At 44.5% G+C, this 17802-nt stretch overlaps 2 protein-coding genes across 2 annotated transcripts; both read left to right on the top strand.

Annotated features, from left to right (window-relative positions):
• Positions 1-759: 759 nt before the first annotated feature.
• On the top strand, positions 760-1707 carry LOC100359074 (olfactory receptor 3A1). The gene has a single exon (XM_008270898.4). It carries the CDS (start codon positions 760-762, stop codon positions 1705-1707), a length of 948 nt encoding a protein of 315 aa, XP_008269120.2.
• Positions 1708-15947: 14240 nt separating this feature from the next.
• LOC100359325 (olfactory receptor 3A2-like) lies at positions 15948-16886 on the top strand. Its single transcript, XM_002719034.4, has one exon. It carries the CDS (start codon positions 15948-15950, stop codon positions 16884-16886), a length of 939 nt encoding a protein of 312 aa, XP_002719080.4.
• The last annotated feature ends 916 nt before the right edge of the window (positions 16887-17802 follow it).

Raw genomic sequence — 17802 nt, 5'->3', positions numbered from 1 at the left:
GAAGAAATAATTCATATGGTTACTGTTCTGCCTGTCTAGGGAAGGGATGAATACTGAAAAGAGAAACTTCACACCGTCTCTGTTGTGACCAAATCAGAGTATACCTTTTACTTATTTATTTTTCCCAAGAGTTTTGTCTTTCATGATATCTACAATGATTCTTTTTTTTTTTTTTTTTTTGACAAGCAGAGTGGACAGTGAGAGAGAGAGACAGAGAGAAAGGTCTTCCTTTTGCCGTTGGTTCACTCTCCAATGGCCGCCGCGGCCAGCGCGCTGCGGCCGGCGCACCGCGCTGATCCGATGGCAGGAGCCAGGAGCCAGGTGCTTTTCCTGGTCTCCCATGGGGTGCAGGGCCCAAGCACTTGGGCCATCCTCCACTGCACTCCCTGGCCACAGCAGAGAGCTGGCCTGGAAGAGGGGCAACCGGGACAGAATCCAGCACCCCGACCGGGACTAGAACCCGGTGTGCCGGCGCCGCTAGGTGGAGGATTAGCCTAGTGAGCCGCGGCACCGGCCTACAATGATTCTTTAGATAGGAAAAAGGGGGGTAAGTCCCAGTATGGTTATGAAATTTGTAGAGGTATTGAGGTAAGTGTAGCAAGTGGCTTAACAAGTACAGTGTGGCCTAAGGAGTGGAAAACTCATTACCCAAATTAGCAGAGGGTTGGGCATATAGAATGAGACCTATTTTTTCTTTTTGATTAAATAAATTAACAGAACTTATCACTTTCTTCCTTGGATGTTTCCTGGAAGGAACTCATGCAGCCAAAATCTGGAGCCAATGGAACAACTGTTACTGAGTTCATCCTGTTGGGCTTGGTGGAGACTCCAGAGCTGTGGCCAGTTGTCTTTGTCCTCTTCCTCTTTGCCTACCTAATTACAGTTGGGGGCAACCTCAGCATCCTGGCTGCCGTCCTGGTGGAACCCAAACTCCACACCCCCATGTACTTCTTCCTGGGGAACCTGTCAGTGCTGGATGTTGGGTGCATCACAGTCACTGTTCCTTCAATGTTGGCTCGTCTCTTGTTCCACAAGCGCACAGTCTCCTACGGAGCCTGCCTCACTCAGCTCTTCTTCTTCCATCTGCTGGTTGGTGTGGACTGCTTCCTGTTGACAGCCATGGCATATGACCGGTTCCTGGCCATCTGTCGGCCCCTCACCTACAACACCCGCATGAGCCAGACAGTCCAGAGGACATTGGTGGTTGTGTCCTGGGCTTGTGCCTTCACCAATGCATTGACCCACACCGTGGCCATATCCACACTGAACTTCTGTGGTCCCAATGTGATCAACCACTTCTACTGTGACCTCCCACAGCTCTTCCAGCTCTCTTGCTCCAGCACCCGATTCAATGAGTTACTGCTCTTTGCTGTGGGTTTCATAATGGCAGGTTCCCCTATGGCTCTCATCATCACCTCCTATGTCCACGTGGCAGCTGCTGTCCTGCGAATCCGCTCTGCTGAGGGCAGGAAGAAGGCCTTCTCCACGTGTGGCTCCCACCTCACTGTAGTGGCCATATTCTATGGCTCAGGCATCTTTAACTACATGAGACTAGGTTCAACCAAGCTTTCAGATAAGGATAAAGCTGTTGGGATTTTTAACACTGTCGTCAACCCCATGCTGAACCCGCTCATCTACAGCCTCAGGAACCCCGACGTGCAGGCTGCCCTCTGGAAGGTGCTCATGGGGAGGCGCTCAATGGCTTGAGGATGTGTCAAGTGGCCCTTCCTCCCTGTGTCTTTTTAGACTAAAGGAAAAATTCTCCAAAGCCAAGTACTAGGACAGATGGCCCAGAACTGCTTTCATCTCCTTGACTATGGGGACTTTCATAGGGGTAACAGTTACTGTTTCCCAAAGACACCACGCACGATTATAAACAATGGGTAGATAGGTTCTGGTAGGCCAGCCCTTTTGACACACTTCAATTTCACATGTCCTCTCATTTCTGGTTGTAAGTGAGACCTGGGGATCTGTGAATGCTTACAGGATCATGTTCCAAAGGGAATGAATCTTTGGTTAGTTATAGCCTGCTTTCCCAAAAGTACTCCCAGAAAACCCACCCCATCAGAGGTCATGTTTTTCCTCAAGTTCAGCTATGGTTGGTCAGTTTATAAAACACAGGTCTAGAAATCAGGATTGTTTTATTTTTCCACCTATAGACTAACATTAAAGCAGCACAGAACAACATCAAATCAGGGAGCTCCCTCTCTTCCTATCATACAAAGATCCCATGGGATGGAGTAGGGCCAGATGGGAAGCTGTACGATTATGTATTCTCTTCTAATTCTGGAGATCAGGACACTTAGATTCAGCTCAGAGACCCGACACACACGTACGATGTGTCTGATGACACAAAAAATGAGTTTCCCTTGGCCAGCGCCGCGGCTCACTAGGCTAATCCTCCACCTAGCGGCGCCAGCACACCAGGTTCTAGTCCCGGTCGGGGCGCCGGATTCTGTCCCGGTTGCCCCTCTTCCAGGCCAACTCTCTGAGTGGCCAGGGAGTGCAGTGGAGGATGGCCCAAGTACTTGGGCCCTGCACCCTATGGGAGACCAGGAAAAGCACCTGGCTCCTGCCATCGGATCAGCGCGGTGCGCCAGCCATAGCGTGCTGGCTGCGGCGGCCATTGGAGGGTGAACCAACGGCAAAAGGAAGACCTTTCTCTCTGTCTCTCTCTCTCACTGTCCACTCTGCCTGTCAAAAAAAAAAAAAAATGAGTTTCCCTCATCAATCATTCCTCATATGCCTAAAATCTTTTGAAAAGACTTTATAACCTAGACATTATTTAAATGGTTCAGAAAGTTCCAGATTACTTACTCACTATGAAATACCCTGCTAAGTTCTTACTCTTAGTAGACAAATGAGAAAATATATAGCTATAATTTTGTCACATGCGGTGTCTTATCCTAAACTTCCTATAACAGTTAGGAGAAGATGGCTCTGACTTAGAACGTTGCCTCATCTTGCTTGTTATTTACCAGCCTTTAGTCCAGTCCTCACTATTTGCATCTCCCTTCAAGCCTCCCCTTTAGGACTAATTGCCCATTCAAATGTGCCATTACTATTTCCTGATGAATTTCCCTAAAACTGTTCTTTGATCTGCACCTGTGACTTGACTTCTCCATAATATTTTATAGGAATGAAAAATATTGGAACAATGAGGTAAGACAGAGATAAAGAGAAAGTACATGAAAGAGGAAAATGAAACAAGATCAGAATTTGTAGGAAAATGAAAGATGGGAAATAGGGACACACTGTGAAAATCGCAAGCCAAAGGTGTTGAGAGAGAAGGATGGACATATTAGAGAAGACCAAATGGGGACAGATTGGGAAATGAGAAAGCTTGGGTGAACTGGATAAGATGCATTGACACTGTTAATATAACAGAGGAGGAGAGTCAGGGAATAAAATTAGTGGATTGGGAATAAAATTAGTGGATCAAGGATGCAACGTGTGGACTTGCCACTGTGTAACCAGTAATAATGACCAGTGTAGCCAGTTGTGTGACCAGTAATGACCAGTTTTGCCATCATTGTAGTCCATGTTCTCTATTGAAAGCAGTATTTGAAGTTTTTCTTAAAGAACTAAAAAGTGCACAGGGTGCTTGTTTTCTGTTTCTCTAAGCAGAGGTGCTCCGGCAATACCAGGAAGGAAGTTCATCACAGGGCAAAAGAGAGAAGGAAAACATTTCTGGGTATTTTATACAGCTACGTACCTAAAATTACACTGAAGCTTATGACCAACAGTCCAATCTACACTCTCTGCCTTTTGTGTCATGCCTGCTAACAGTGACAAGAGATATATGGGGAAAAAAAGAACTCTTTTCTGATTCTGAGTCACCAGAAAAACTTCAAAAATGCAAAGAATGAGTTTGGTCCAAAGTCAAGAAAACTACTGAGGAAGACCTGTGATGTGATGTGGTTCTCACCTCATCACTTCTGTCACCCACGTTGTTTCTGACCTTCAGTAAACTCTACCTTGCCTGGGCCTGTACCTGGTGGAAGACAAAAGGCAATCATCAGTGCTCTTCCACTGCTAATGTCCTCTGGTTCTCCTAGTCTGAATGAATGGAAAGAATGCCGAGCCCTGGTTTTTCCAAGAGACTTAACCACATCTTCCATCACTTCTTCCTCACACCAGCATTTAGCACTGCAGCAAAATGTAGCTTGTTGACCTCCAAAAATCCCTGTGCCTCTGGCATCCATCTGGCCACTCATCTCAGACCTTAAGGAATGGCTTTGTCTTGCATCATCACAGGGGCAGAATGGAGCAATGGGTTCAGCATCACTGAAAAGGACCAAGAACATTGATTACCAGCTCTCTGTTCAACCTCCAGGATCATGGAGATTCTTTAACAATTTGACATTTTTCCTATGAAATTTGTCCCCTCTCTTTGTAATCCAAACTGTATGTTCTTCTATTATTTCAAAGTTCATTATACATGTAATGCATCATGTTGTAAAACTTCAAAGAGTACAGAATGCCATCACCACCTTTCTATACCATATCCACAATAATCTCATCCTTTAAAAGTAACTGTTTGAAAAGTGATCGCTGTTAAATATAAGAGTGGGAATAAGAGAGGGAAGAGATGTGCAATTCGGGACATGCTCAAGCTGACTTACCTCAAACAGTAGAGTTAGAAACATACCAGGGGATTCGAATTCAATCCCATCGAGGTGGCATGTACCAATGCCATCTCACTAGTCCCAGTGATCAATTTCTGTTCACAATTGATCGTAATGATAGGACCAAGAACAAAAGGGATCACATAAACAAGAATAGTGTCTGCAAATAGTAGCTGATAGAATAAAAAAGGGAGAGAATGATCCAACATGGGAAGTGAGATACACAGCAGACCCATAGAATGGTAAATGTCCTAACAGCACTCTGGCCTCAGAATCAGCCCTTAAGGCATGCGGATCCGGCTGAAATGCCCATGAGAGTATTTCAGGCATGGAAAGCCAAGACACTCTGGCAAAAAAAAAAAAAACCACCTAAATGAAAGATCTCCACGAGTGAGATCCCAGTGGAAAGAATGGGTCATCAAAGAAGGAGGTACCTTTCTCTGAAGGGAGGACAGAACTTCCACTTTGACTATGACCTTGTCTAAATATGATCAGAGTCAGTGAACTCAGGGGGCTTCCATAGCCTTGGCAGCTCATGACAAGAGCCTAGGGTGATTACTGATGCCATAAACAAGAGTGTCAATTTGTTAAGTCAACAACCGGAGTCACTGTGCACTTACTCCTCATGTAGGATCTTTGTCATTAGTGCGCTGTACATTGAGATTTAATGCTATAACTAGTACTCAAACAGTATTTTTCACTTTATGTTTCTGTGTGGGAGCAAACTGTTGAAATCTGTACTTAATATATGCTAAACTGATCTTCTGTATATAAAGAGAATCGAAAATGAATCTTGATGTGAATGGAAGGGGAGAGGGAGTGGATAAGGGGAGAGTTGCGGGTTGGAGGGACGTTATGGCGGGGAAGCCATTGTAATCCATATTCTGTGCTTTGGAAATTTATATTCATTAGATAAAAGTTAAAAAAAAAAGTAACTGTTTGTTAGGTTTCACTTTACCCTAGTTAGAATGGCTCTTATACAGAAATCAAAAATCAAAAAACAGAGGCTGGCACTGTGGCATAGTAGGTTAAGCCTCCACCTGCTTGTGCAGGCATCTCATATGGGCACCGGTTTGAGTCCCTGCTACTCCACTTCTTACTCAGCTCCCCGCTAATGTGCCTGGGAAAGCAGCAGAAGATGGCACAAATGCTTGGCGTCCTGCACCCACATGGGAGACCTGGAAGAAGCTCCTGGCTCCTGGCTTCAGATAAGCCCAGCTCTGGCCATTGTAGCCATTTGGGGAGTGAACCAGCAGATGGAAGATTTCTCTCTCTCTGTCTCTCCCTTTCTTCCTCTGTAACTCTGCCTTTCAAGTAAATAAATAAATCTCTCAATAAGAAGAAATGAAAAAAAACAATAAATGCTAGTGAGGATGTGGGGAAAACAGTACCCTAATACACTGTTGGTAAGCATGTAAACTAGTACAGCCATTGTGGAAGACAGTATGGAGATACTTCAGAAAGCTGAAAATAGATCTACCCTGATCTGTGGTAACTAATAGAGTATGAAGAAAAATGTAATGTGTATGAACAAAATTGACATTTTGAGATTTGATTATTGTTTACAGCTCTTGTCTTTACTGTTGAGGAACAGTGTGGTTTTTTTTTCTTCACACTGTTTTTTAAATTCTTCACTAGGTAGAGGGTTAAGCTTATGATTATAAAATAAACTGAAAGTATGTCATTGGGGGCCAGCGCCATGGTACACTAGGTTAATCCTCCACCTGTGGCGCTGGCATTCCATATGGGAGCCTGGTTCTAGTCCCGGTTGCTCCTCTTCCAGTCCAGCTCCCTGCTGTGGCCCGGGAGGGCAGTGGAGGATGGCCCAAGTGCTTTGGCCCCTTTACCCGCATGGGAAACCAGGGAGAGGCACTTGGCTCCTGGCTTCAGATCAGTGTTGCTCCAGCCTTTGGGGCCATTTTGGGGGTGAACCATCGGATGGAAGACCTTTCTCTCTGTCTCTGTCTCTTTCACACACTGTAACTCTACCTGTCAAATAAAAAAAGAAAGTATGTCATTGTAAAAATTAAAAGAAAGAATAGGAAAGGAAGTGGGGGGGGAGTGGGAGTATGGGCAAGAGGGAAATAGGAAATACATGTATATAGGAAATACATGAACTTTCTTTACCTTATATAAATAGTTATTTTAAAAATATTTCATATATTTAAATTGGCATTTTTCTTTATGGACATGATTGGATCTGTTTTTATATATTTGTTGTATTTCTTTTTTGCAAATTTCCTGTAGATCAACTTTTTTCTTGACTCTTTTTTTTTTTTTTTTTTGACCTATGGAAATAGATTTCTTTTAATGATTGAAACTCCTGTGGTTTGTGTGGTTTTTTTTGTTGTTTTGTTTTGTTTTGTTTTGTTTTGTTTTGTTTTGTTTTGTTTTGACAGGCAGAGTGGACAGTGAGAGAGAGACAGGGAGAAAGGTCTTCCTTTTACCGTTGGTTCACCCTCCAATGGCCGCAGCGGCCGGCATGCTACGGCCAGCACACTGCACTGATCTGAAGCCAGGAGCCAGGTGATTCTCCTGGTCTCCCAAACAGGTGCAGGGCCCAAGGACCTGGCCATCCTCCACTGCACTCCCGGGCCACAGCAGAGAGCTAGACTGGAAGAGGTGTGGGGAGCAACTCAGACTAGACTGTTACTCGAATTAAGACTTATTCTATGCATCTGCTCTCCCACAATATGGCGCTGGGAGAGGAGGAAACAGCTTCTACACAGCTGCCTCCAGTTCAACCAATAAACAGCAGGACCTGCTCCTGATTGGAGGAGAGCAGTGTACTCGGCGTGTGGGTAGCAGAGTTGGGATTGGTGGAAGAGGACTATAAAGGAGGAGAGAGACAACATGCACCAGGAACATCTATCTGAAGGAACACCTGAGCAGCCCCCGAGAGAGCCGGCCGGCGGTGTGCCGCTCCCCCGCGGAAGTGGGGAAAGTGGCAGGGAGAACCGCCCTTCCACGGAGGTGGAAGGGTCGGTAACCAACCCGGGAAGAACCAGCAGCAAACCCGGGGAGGGCCGAGCAGGCGAAAGAACAGCGCAGGGTCCTGTGTCGTTCCTCCATGAAGACGGGGAGCGACAAGAGGGGCAACCGGGACTGAATCTGGCGCCCCGACCGGGACTAGAACCTGGGGTGCAGGCACCGCAGGTGGAGGATTAACCTAGTGAGCCGCAGCACTGGCCAAAACTCCTGTGTTTTAAGATAGTGACTTCTTGCCATGTATGTTGAAAATATATTCCCTACTTTATCACTTGTCTTTAACTATGTTTAAGATACAGAACTTTTCCATTTAAATTCTGTATAAATATTTGTCAGAAATGTTTTTCTACATTTTTGATCACATATTTCTAGATTATCCAATTTGTTGGCATATAGTTATTTGTCATAATTTCTGATGATTCTTTTCATTTCTGTGGTATAAGTTGTAATATCTTTTTTATCTTTGATTTCAATAATTTGAATAATCTCTTTTTTTGCTAGTTGGGCCAATGATTATCAATTTTGCTTATTTTTTTCAAAAAATCACCTCTTCACTAATTTTTTGCATATTTTTAAATTCAATTTTGTTTAGTTCTTCTCTGGTTTTTATTATTTCTTTCCTCCTACTAATTTGGGGTTTTGTTTGTTCTTGTTTTTCTAGGTCATTAAGATGCATGGTTAGATCCTCTGATTGATACCTTTCCAAGTGCCTGGTGCAGGAACTGATTGTTGTAAACTTTCCTCTTAACATTGCTTTTGCTGTATCCCATAAATTTTGATATGTTGTGTTGTCATTTTATTCATTTCAAGGAACTTTTTTATTTCCCTCTTTATTTCTTCTATGACCCAGTGTTCATTCAAGAGTATCTGTTCAGTCTGCATGTGTTTGGGTACTTCCTAAAGCTCCTTATGTTAATTTCCAGCTTCATTCCACTGAAACCAGAAAAGATACATGGGATGTACTGAATTTTTTTGAATTTGTTGAGACTTGTTTTAAGGCCTAGTTTATGATCTGTCCTACAGAATGTTCCATGCATTGATGGAGGAAAATGTGTATTCAGCAGCTGTGGGATGAAATTTTCCCTAAATATCAATTAGATCCTTTTAGTCAATAATGTAGATTAGCTCTGTTGTTTCTTTGTTGATATTTTTGTCTGGTTGATCTACCCAAAGTTCACAATTCTTATATTGACCATGGTTCTCGTAATATTAAGGTACTAGAGTTAACACATCACCCAGTGTTATGCCTTTCATGTATACCTAATCCTTATCTACCACTAGCAAGTCTTAGTAATCATGATGCTATCACGTGCTAGTTGTTATCACCAACCCACTTACTTCAAGCAGTGGTAATTGATCCAGTTTCAGAATTTTCTATCTTCCTAGGGCTGATTCAAGCACTAAGTGCCCTAGCTGGTTTTCCACCAAAGGAGAATCTGAGACAAAGGTTGTGTCTATGTGGTTTAATCAGGAAGTCATCTCAGGGAGCAAGAATGAAGTTACTTATTTTAGAGAAAGAATGACTTATGAAGAGTGAGATGAAGAAGGGAGATTGTCTGGGTGAATTACTAATTTCTTCCTTTGCAGAGACTTGACTGTGTGAGTTCATATAGAATGCCACCCAGTACTGTGTGAAGAAAGCAGATGAACTTTTATCCACTTCATCCATCTCCCATTGTCAAGTTGCCATCTTCACTTTAGTAGTTCAACAGAATCCAACGGAATAATTCCCCTATTATTAATGCCATCAGACGATCCTGGAGAAGAGGCTATACTTTGTTATCTTGCAATGAGCCCACAGAGAAGTGTCCACTCCAGTCATGGCTAAAATCAGAAGACAGGCTCAGCCTCAGAACATCTATGTCTGCTACAATCTACCTGATAGAATTGTTGTGAGGATTGATGGGGCCTTCAGCTTGCAAAATACTTAGCATGCCACCATACACAAAAAGTACTCATAAGTATTATCAATGGATAGGCTAATACTTTGTTGAATCTCTACTAACAGCTTAATCAATATTTTTTTCAAAAGATCTATTTATTTATTTGAAAGGCAGAGTTACAGTGAGGTTCACTCCCCAAATGGCTACAATGGCCAGAGCTGTGCCGATCCGAAGCCAGGAGCCAGGAGCTTCTTCCAGGTCTTTCACATGAGTGCAGGGGCCCAAGTACGTGGGCCATCTTCCACTGCTTCCTCAAGCACATTAGCAGGGAGCTGGATTGGAAGTGGAGCAGCCGGGTCTTGAACCAGTGCCCATATGGGATGCCAGTGCTGCAGAGAGAGGCTTTACCTGCTATGCCACAGCTCCATCTCCAGCTTAATGAATATTATTAATGTTAACAGCAATTCTCCATGATGGACGACATGCTCATTTCATAACCAAAGAAACTGAGGCCCCAAAGGATCCAGGAGCTTGCCCATCAAAAGAGCAGGTCTATGATGTTCTTCCTACTGCACCAGACTTCCCTGGCAGTAGAAGGGGGACACTCTCTCTTTGGAGAGGGAATGTTGGGACATGAGTTACTCATGGGAATAGGAGTTGGAGGAACACATTCCTCAACTTCTCCACGCCTTCTGTTCACTCATCTGTGACCTTCCCCGGGGCTCTCAATTTCTATGACCTGACTTAGAAAATTGTGTTGGTAGATAGCATCCCAGGAATCCTCCATCATAACATAAATTTCCTATTGTGACTCCCAGAGTCATTATGGGATCCCCAAGACACAGTCCCAGTGGCTTCTACTAACAAGGCATCCAGAGAGACAGAACCACATTCTGAGGACTCATTAGGAGGCTGAGCCTGAAGAAAACATCTCCATCTTCCCTCCCATCTGGGACCTGCCCTTCTCCCCAGGCCTGCGGCAAGTCCAGAAATTGGCTTATCTCTGCTCAAATGCCCTGAGTTGACATCTGAGAAAGAAAACCTCTCCACTAGGGAATCAATATCTAGTCCCACTGCAGCTCCTACTTCTGAGAGGGCTTTAAGGATATGGACAAGTCTTCTATGCCTCAGTAATGCTACCAACTAGAGCAGAGATTGTATCATCTGCCCTCACTACCTGCCCACAGAGCCAGTACAGAAATCTAAACACCAGACGTTGTGGCATCTGCATGAAGAGCCAGTGACGTTTCCTTTCCCATGTTTCTCTCCCCACTCCTCTCTTCCTTCCTGGGATGGCTAGTATCTGAGTTCCCAGGGAAGAATACTGCAATGAAGATAGCAACTTGGCTTGCTCTCACTTATATCCCTTATGTTTAGCCATGTAGCCCCTCACTGCTTTCTGGGTAGATAACTAGGTCTGTCCAGCTCCTCGTCTTCTTTCCTGATGGAACTTCACTGCCTTCCATGCCCACTCCTAGGTGAGTACCACAACGGGCCGTTCCTCTGCTCTTACAAAGCAGAGAAGGGGCTTCATTGCTATCAGATCAAACATGATTTTACACAGATGCCCAGAAAGGGGAAAACCACATAGCAGAATGGGCTGGGACCATAACCTAGAAGTCCTGGATCCTTTTGTTGTCTCTTTTGCCCAAGTCTCTCTCTCTTGGATGAGGCCTGCTCTGTTACTGTCATGGGTGAGTAGGAGGAACCTGATGAGTCCAATTCACTGCACGAAAGCCCCTGAATCAGGCAGCCTGAAGCGTTCCCTTCATTGAATGTCATGTTGAGCCTTTTCATCATTGACACATAAAGGGATGGGGAGGGGGAGCCTCAGGGTGGTCATGCACGAGGACTCCTCCACAGGCCCTGTAGTGACTCTGGATCTCTCTGGTTTTTAAGTATGATGCATCTCTGGCAATCTGAGTATTGGGAGAAGTGGCTTCTACTCTTGTCTCTGTAGAACTCCTTGTCTGTAAGGAACACACTTAGTCTTCTGAGAAATTTACATGAAAGGAAGTCTGTCATCATGTGGACTGCTCCATGACGGGCTTGTCCCATCAACAGACAAAAGCATCCCTGCAAACCTTGCACCTATCCCCCACCTCCTTTAAATCACACTCCTCTATACACTCCAGCCCATAATACTCCTATGTGTCCTGAATCTCTTCAGGACCAGTCTAGCTCACACTGATGCTTTTCCTCAAAACCCTACAGATGTTTGAACCACCTACTTATTTGCAAAATATTAAGTACTCACTATGTAGATGGTGCTTTCTAAGCAGCAATTTAAAATGAATTTTAAAAATTTATTTTAAAATGAATCAAACATGTATTCTGTCCTCAATCCATAGAGAAGCAGAGGGAGACAAACTCTCTAGAGAAGTGACCCATGTAGAAGATAAACAGTCATATGTTAACAAATAATGTATTGTATCTCTCCCTGGGAGGGACAGAGGCAGGAGAAAAGAAGGAAGGCAGAAGGAGAGGGAGGGAGATCTATTTTAGACAGGAAAGTTTTAAAGAAATTTGAATCAACTCAGCAGCCAGCATTCAAACCAAGTCTTGAAGTACTTGGGCATATAGAGTTGGAGGGAAGCTACTGCAAGTAGAAAATCAGCGGACTGCCATCTCGTGTTGTTAACATTACCCGAGAGGGAAAACGGGAAGTCCTAGCAATGCTCTAAAATAACATGGCAAGAGCTCGTGTTGCCCTTGATTAGTCAATTTGTAAAGTGTTCATCAGTTATCAATTTCATCAGTGCTAATCAGGCCCGAGGATGATTTCTGCCTTCCCCTAAATCACACGGTCCTTGAATTTTTAGGACATCTTGGAGATCACCACATCCAAGTTCTCTTCCAGGAAGCCTCCCCACTGCAGCTTCCCAATGGACTGAACACACACAACAGAGACAGTGGAGGGTCATCCCAGGGTACCAGACCGGATGGGAAAGTCCCTAAATAAGGGCAGTGCAAAGTCCCCAGTTCCACCCAGAAAGGCAAATTACCTTCCTAGGAAAACCCACTGTGTCACAGGAAAACTCATCCAAACTAGAAGATGCTGCAGGCGCAAGCACAGCTCTCTGATGCGTCTCGGAGCAGCAGCCCAGCCTCCAGCTCTCCTGCCTGCCCACTGCCCCCCTGCAGCATGCTCAGTCACCTGAACTGCTCACTCCCTCTAACTGCTCTGGTGAACTCTTCACCACCACTGAGGCCAGCTTGATCGGGCGTTTCCCATCACAGAGACCTCACTGGGTCCTGGAGACAGGCTCAATTGCAGACACCCTCCTGCTGTAACTAAAGGTCCAGGGAGATGCATGCTGCATGCTGCAGCCTCCAAGTCAGCCTGGAGTCGCTGCCTTGACTGCAAGCATAGATGCAGAAGTCTTTGTAGAAGGGGTCTACATATCCTAGCAGTGCCGGTGGCCTTTGATGTCCTCTGAGGAGGGCAGCAACGATTAGGGGAGCAAAAAGTCACTGTTGTAACTCACAGGTTGCAGATATATCAAGGCTTTCTCCTGGCTGGACATCCGAACCACCCCCCAGAAGCTGCAATGAAGCACTCATTCCTGTGTGCCACCAACTAAGTCAGAGTCCTTGTTGAGAGACCTGGTCATCAGCATTTTCTCCCTTAGTACTTCCCAGGTGAGTCCAATAGTTGTGGGCAGGGAAAACATAACAGAGGGTCAAGAATTACAACTGGAACTGTAATTTCTATAGCATATCTGTATGCCATCTTTAAAACTCTTGTGTGTTATCCCTTCAAGATTATGGGTAAAGGTAAAATGAGCAGAGATGATGCCTTAAACTTGAGGGACTAGCAAGAAAGAGCTGGCAGTTGGAGGTGCTCATTCAGTAGAACTCTGAGACTGTGGTAGGTAGGTGGGTACTTTGGGAAATACCAAGGCCCCGACTCTCCTTCAGAAATTCTGATTTGATGGGCCTAGGAGTAGTGTCTGGGCATCAAGATATTTTAGATTCCCATAATTTTAATGTACAACTAAGTCAAACTCACTGATACACGTGTGATTCCTGGGTGGAGTGAGAGACCTTTGCCTCTCTGTAGTCCATGATGATGGGCCACCGTGACATTACAGACAACGCAGTCCTGTTGTTACAGCCTCCCCACAAATCACACAAGCAACTTGCCTGGGACTTCTCATTCGGTCCTGCCTCCTTTGCTTCTCAGATGCAAAATGACCCCTGAGAAGTCCATGTCCTTGACCTGCGGACTCATGTTCCATTTTCATTAGCAGGAGACTTAAAGACCTTTTGGTGGCCCTGCCTCCCTGAGAGCAGTACCAGTCATCAATGACAGCATCCTGATTTCTGGGATCTTCTTAATCACTCTTGCCCACGATTCTCACTGTCTCAGCTCAAGTGCTGACCACCTGTGCCCTTCTGCTGGTTACCATACTCCAGCTTCCCACCTTCTGATTTCAGTCTATTCTATGCAAAGGAATGACATTACCCTTTTTAAAGTCATACTTTATTTCTGAAGGACATATAATAATCCTCCATTTTATAGGATACAATATTATATTTCAATATATATGTAAAATATGTAATGACCAAATCAGAGTAATTATCTTATCTATTACCTTAAGCATTTACCATTTCTCTGTGGTAGAAACATTCAAAATCTTCCCCTACGCCTTTTTTGAAATACAAGAGTATATCAGAAAGTATGTGGAAAATGCAACTGAAAGTTAAGTTTATTTTGCTGCAAAAAATTCTTGCATACAAAGAGTCTTCAAAAAATTTTTGAAATGTATATTATGATAAACTTATCTTTTAAATCCATGTTTCACAAACTTTCTGAAGTACCCCTATATACACTACAAGACTGCTAAATACAGTCACCCTACTATGCAATAAACACCATAATTTATTCCTCCTAACTGTAGCATGGTATATATTTAACAGCCTCTCCCCTCACCTCCCCATTACATTAGTCTTTTTAAAAATTGCTTGCACTATTTTATTCTATTTTAAATTTGTATTAGTATAATGAGAACAGATTTTATGCATTCCACAGCTACAGTTCCAGGAAGACAACCTCACCCTCCTCACCCCATCCATTTCCCTCCCTCCCCTCTCTTCATCAGTTTTTTTCAAGGATAAAATTTTAATCTACTCAATATTCACAGGCTTAATTTTTCACTAATCATAATACTCAACAAGTAAAATGTAGGAAGATCATAGTTCCACAAGAGCATAAACACTAATGCTTCAAATTATTTTTTATTTATTTTGAGAGCGAGTGAGTGAATGAGCACTTGTATCTGCTGGTTCACTTTCCAAACGTCCATATGGATGGGACCAAAGCTGTGCAAGTAATCCTGGTCATCCATATGGGTGGCAGAAACCAATTACTTAAGCTATCACTTGCTGCCCTCCAGAGTCTGCATTGGCAGGAAGCTGAAACCAGGAGATGAAGCCAGGAATCAAATCCAGGCACCATGATTGGGACCTGTATGCCTTAACTGCTAGGTTAAACACCCATTCCCTACATTACATTGCTCTTAATGAAGCTCTAACCTCTCTTCTTCTATGGGCAATAAAAATATAAATTATGTTTATCTGGTGTTAATATAAAATCTGAGAGAGTTAGTTTAATCTACTATGTGTCTTAAATTGATTCTCATTGGTCACTCTTACTGATGACCAAGGACGAATGGAAGACTCATCATGGTGCCATGAAGAATCTACCTGCACGAAGCAGCAACCATGACACTGGCCGTGCTTACAGCTTTGACTTTAGAGAGAGGTAGCAGACAATATAAACAAAATAAATACCTTTCAATTAAGCTACTATTGAAATCCTAGCATAATGGCTTAATATCAACAAGAACACTAGCAATTTACTGGACATGAGATTTTTTATTTTTATGCTGGAAAATGGCTCCTGGCCTTGGAGAAATGTATCTGGCTGGCGTTTCTAATATCAGAACCATGGGCATCTTCTCTCTGATTCTTGTCATACCTTTAGTTGACCATCACTATTTCTTAGAAGCCTTTAAATCAAGGTTATATTTTTAATGCCTTCTAGTTTATCTGGAATACTAATTTTCTGTCTTAAAGCTTGATTATTAGTTTGAGTTGGTTTCTCAGAGAAAAATGGGGAAAGTCCATCTAAATCTTACTACAAAGAGAAACTCGGCTTTTATCTTATTTTCTTTTCCCCAGCATTCTGAACCTTTGAGCTAGCAGATGAGGAGAGATGATGAGAGGGAGGGGACGGTGACGGCATCAGACATCAGCTAAGAGCACGGTGGAGACACTGAGGTGGTGGAAGAGGTCCAAGAGTCCAGTGTGACATAGAGAGTGGAAGAACAGTCGCCTAGAAACCTGTGCGTTCACAGCGGGGCTTTGAACACAGATGACTGAAAATGATCAGTGAGTGAGACAACTGATACCTCTCCTCCTGGGACATTTCCTTAGAGGAATCATGGGTCCAGAAGCTAAGCCCAACAGCACAGCTCTTACAGAGTTCATTCTGCTGGGCCTGGTGGAAACTGGACAGCTAGAGTCTGTGCTGTTTGTCCTCTTCCTCTTTGCCTACCTGGTCACAGTCGGGGGCAACCTCAGCATCCTGACTGCCATCTTGATGGAACCCAAACTCCACTCCCCCATGTACTTCTTCCTGGGGAACCTGTCAGTGCTGGATGTTGGGTGCATCACAGTCACCGTCCCTCCAATGCTGGGCCGCCTTGTGTCCCACAAGCGTACAATTTCCTACCATGCCTGCCTCTCCCAGCTCTTCTTCTTCCACTTTTTAGCTGGTGTGGACTGCTTCCTGTTGACAGCCATGGCATATGACCGGTTCCTGGCCATCTGCCAGCCCCTCACCTACAGCACCCGCATGAGCCAGACAGTTCAGAGGACGTTGGCGGCTGTGTCCTGGGCTTGCGCCTTCTCCAATGCACTGACCCACACCGTGGCCCTGAGCACCCTCAACTTCTGTGGTCCCAAAGAGGTCAACCACTTCTACTGTGACCTCCCACAGCTCTTCCAGCTCTCCTGCTCCAGCACCCAGCTCAACGAGCTACTGCTCTTTGGTATGTGTATCCTCATGGCAGGCGTACCTGTGGTCCTCATCCTCACCTCCTACCTCCACGTGGCAGCTGCAGTCCTACAAATCCGCTCTGCTGAAGGCAGGAAAAAAGCCTTCTCCACGTGTGGCTCCCACCTCACTGTGGTTTGCCTCTTCTACGGGACAGGTATCTTCAACTACACCCGCTTTGGTTCAGAGGTGGCTTCAGATAAGGATAAAGGGGTTGGGATTTTCAACACTGTCATCAACCCCCTGCTGAACCCACTGATCTACAGCCTCAGAAACTCTGATGTTCAGGCCACTCTAAGGAGGGTATTTGTTCCGAGGCAGTGAAAGGGTCCCTTCCTTTATGTCTTTCTGAATGGAGGATAATTTCCCATGAACGCAGTAACCAGTAAAACATGGTCTGGAATCATTTTTCCTATATTCTGATTCCTGAAAGCCAGGTTTATATGTTTGTCCTACAAGAAAACGTTTTATCATTCATTCATTTATTCACTCAAAAATATTTATTGTATCACTTCTATGATCCAGGTAGCCTTCTATGGCATTGGTGGACAAAACAGACTCATATGCTACAAATGTGGATGAGTAAAAAAGCAACATTTGATAGTATATGACGTGATGGTAAGTGCTATTGAGAAGTCCAGAAAGATAGGGTTGTGAAGTCAGGTGCTGCTGAGAAAGCTTCCTAGGCCAGTGGCTACTTTGGGTTTGGCTATTTCCCCTTTCTGGGTACAGTTGCAGCCTTGGCAGCCCCATATCCCTGGGAACCAGTGTCCCTAGGAGAGGGGCAATTTGATTAGACACAGCCTACGTAGCTAAAAACACCACTGCAAGATTTCCTTCTGGTGAAGATGTGAGATTCCTTCCAGACCAGAGTGTGGAAAGTTCATTTTTTTTAATTTGACAGGTAGAGTTATAGACAGTGAGAGAGTGAAAGAGAGAGAGACAGAGAGAAAGCTCTTCCTTCCATTGGTTTACTCCCCAAATGGCTGTCACGGCCGGTGCTGCGCCGATCCAAAGCCAGGAGCCAGGTGCTTCCTCCTGGTCTCCCACGCAGGTATAGGGCCCAAGCACTTGGACAATCCTCCACTGCCCTCCCAGGCCACAGCAGAGAGCTGGACTGGAAGAGGAGCAACTGGGACTAGAATCCGGCACCCATATGGGATGCCAGCGCCTCAGGTGGAGGAGTAACCAAGTGTGCCACAGCACCAGCCCCCGGAAAGTTCATCTTTAAAAAAAATAT

This window comes from Oryctolagus cuniculus, chromosome 17 (genome assembly GCF_051225735.1).
Source record: "Oryctolagus cuniculus isolate XC-2025 breed Fujian yellow rabbit chromosome 17, ASM5122573v1, whole genome shotgun sequence".
Taxonomy (NCBI): domain Eukaryota; kingdom Metazoa; phylum Chordata; class Mammalia; order Lagomorpha; family Leporidae; genus Oryctolagus; species Oryctolagus cuniculus.
This window is presented reverse-complemented; position numbering and strand designations above follow the sequence as displayed.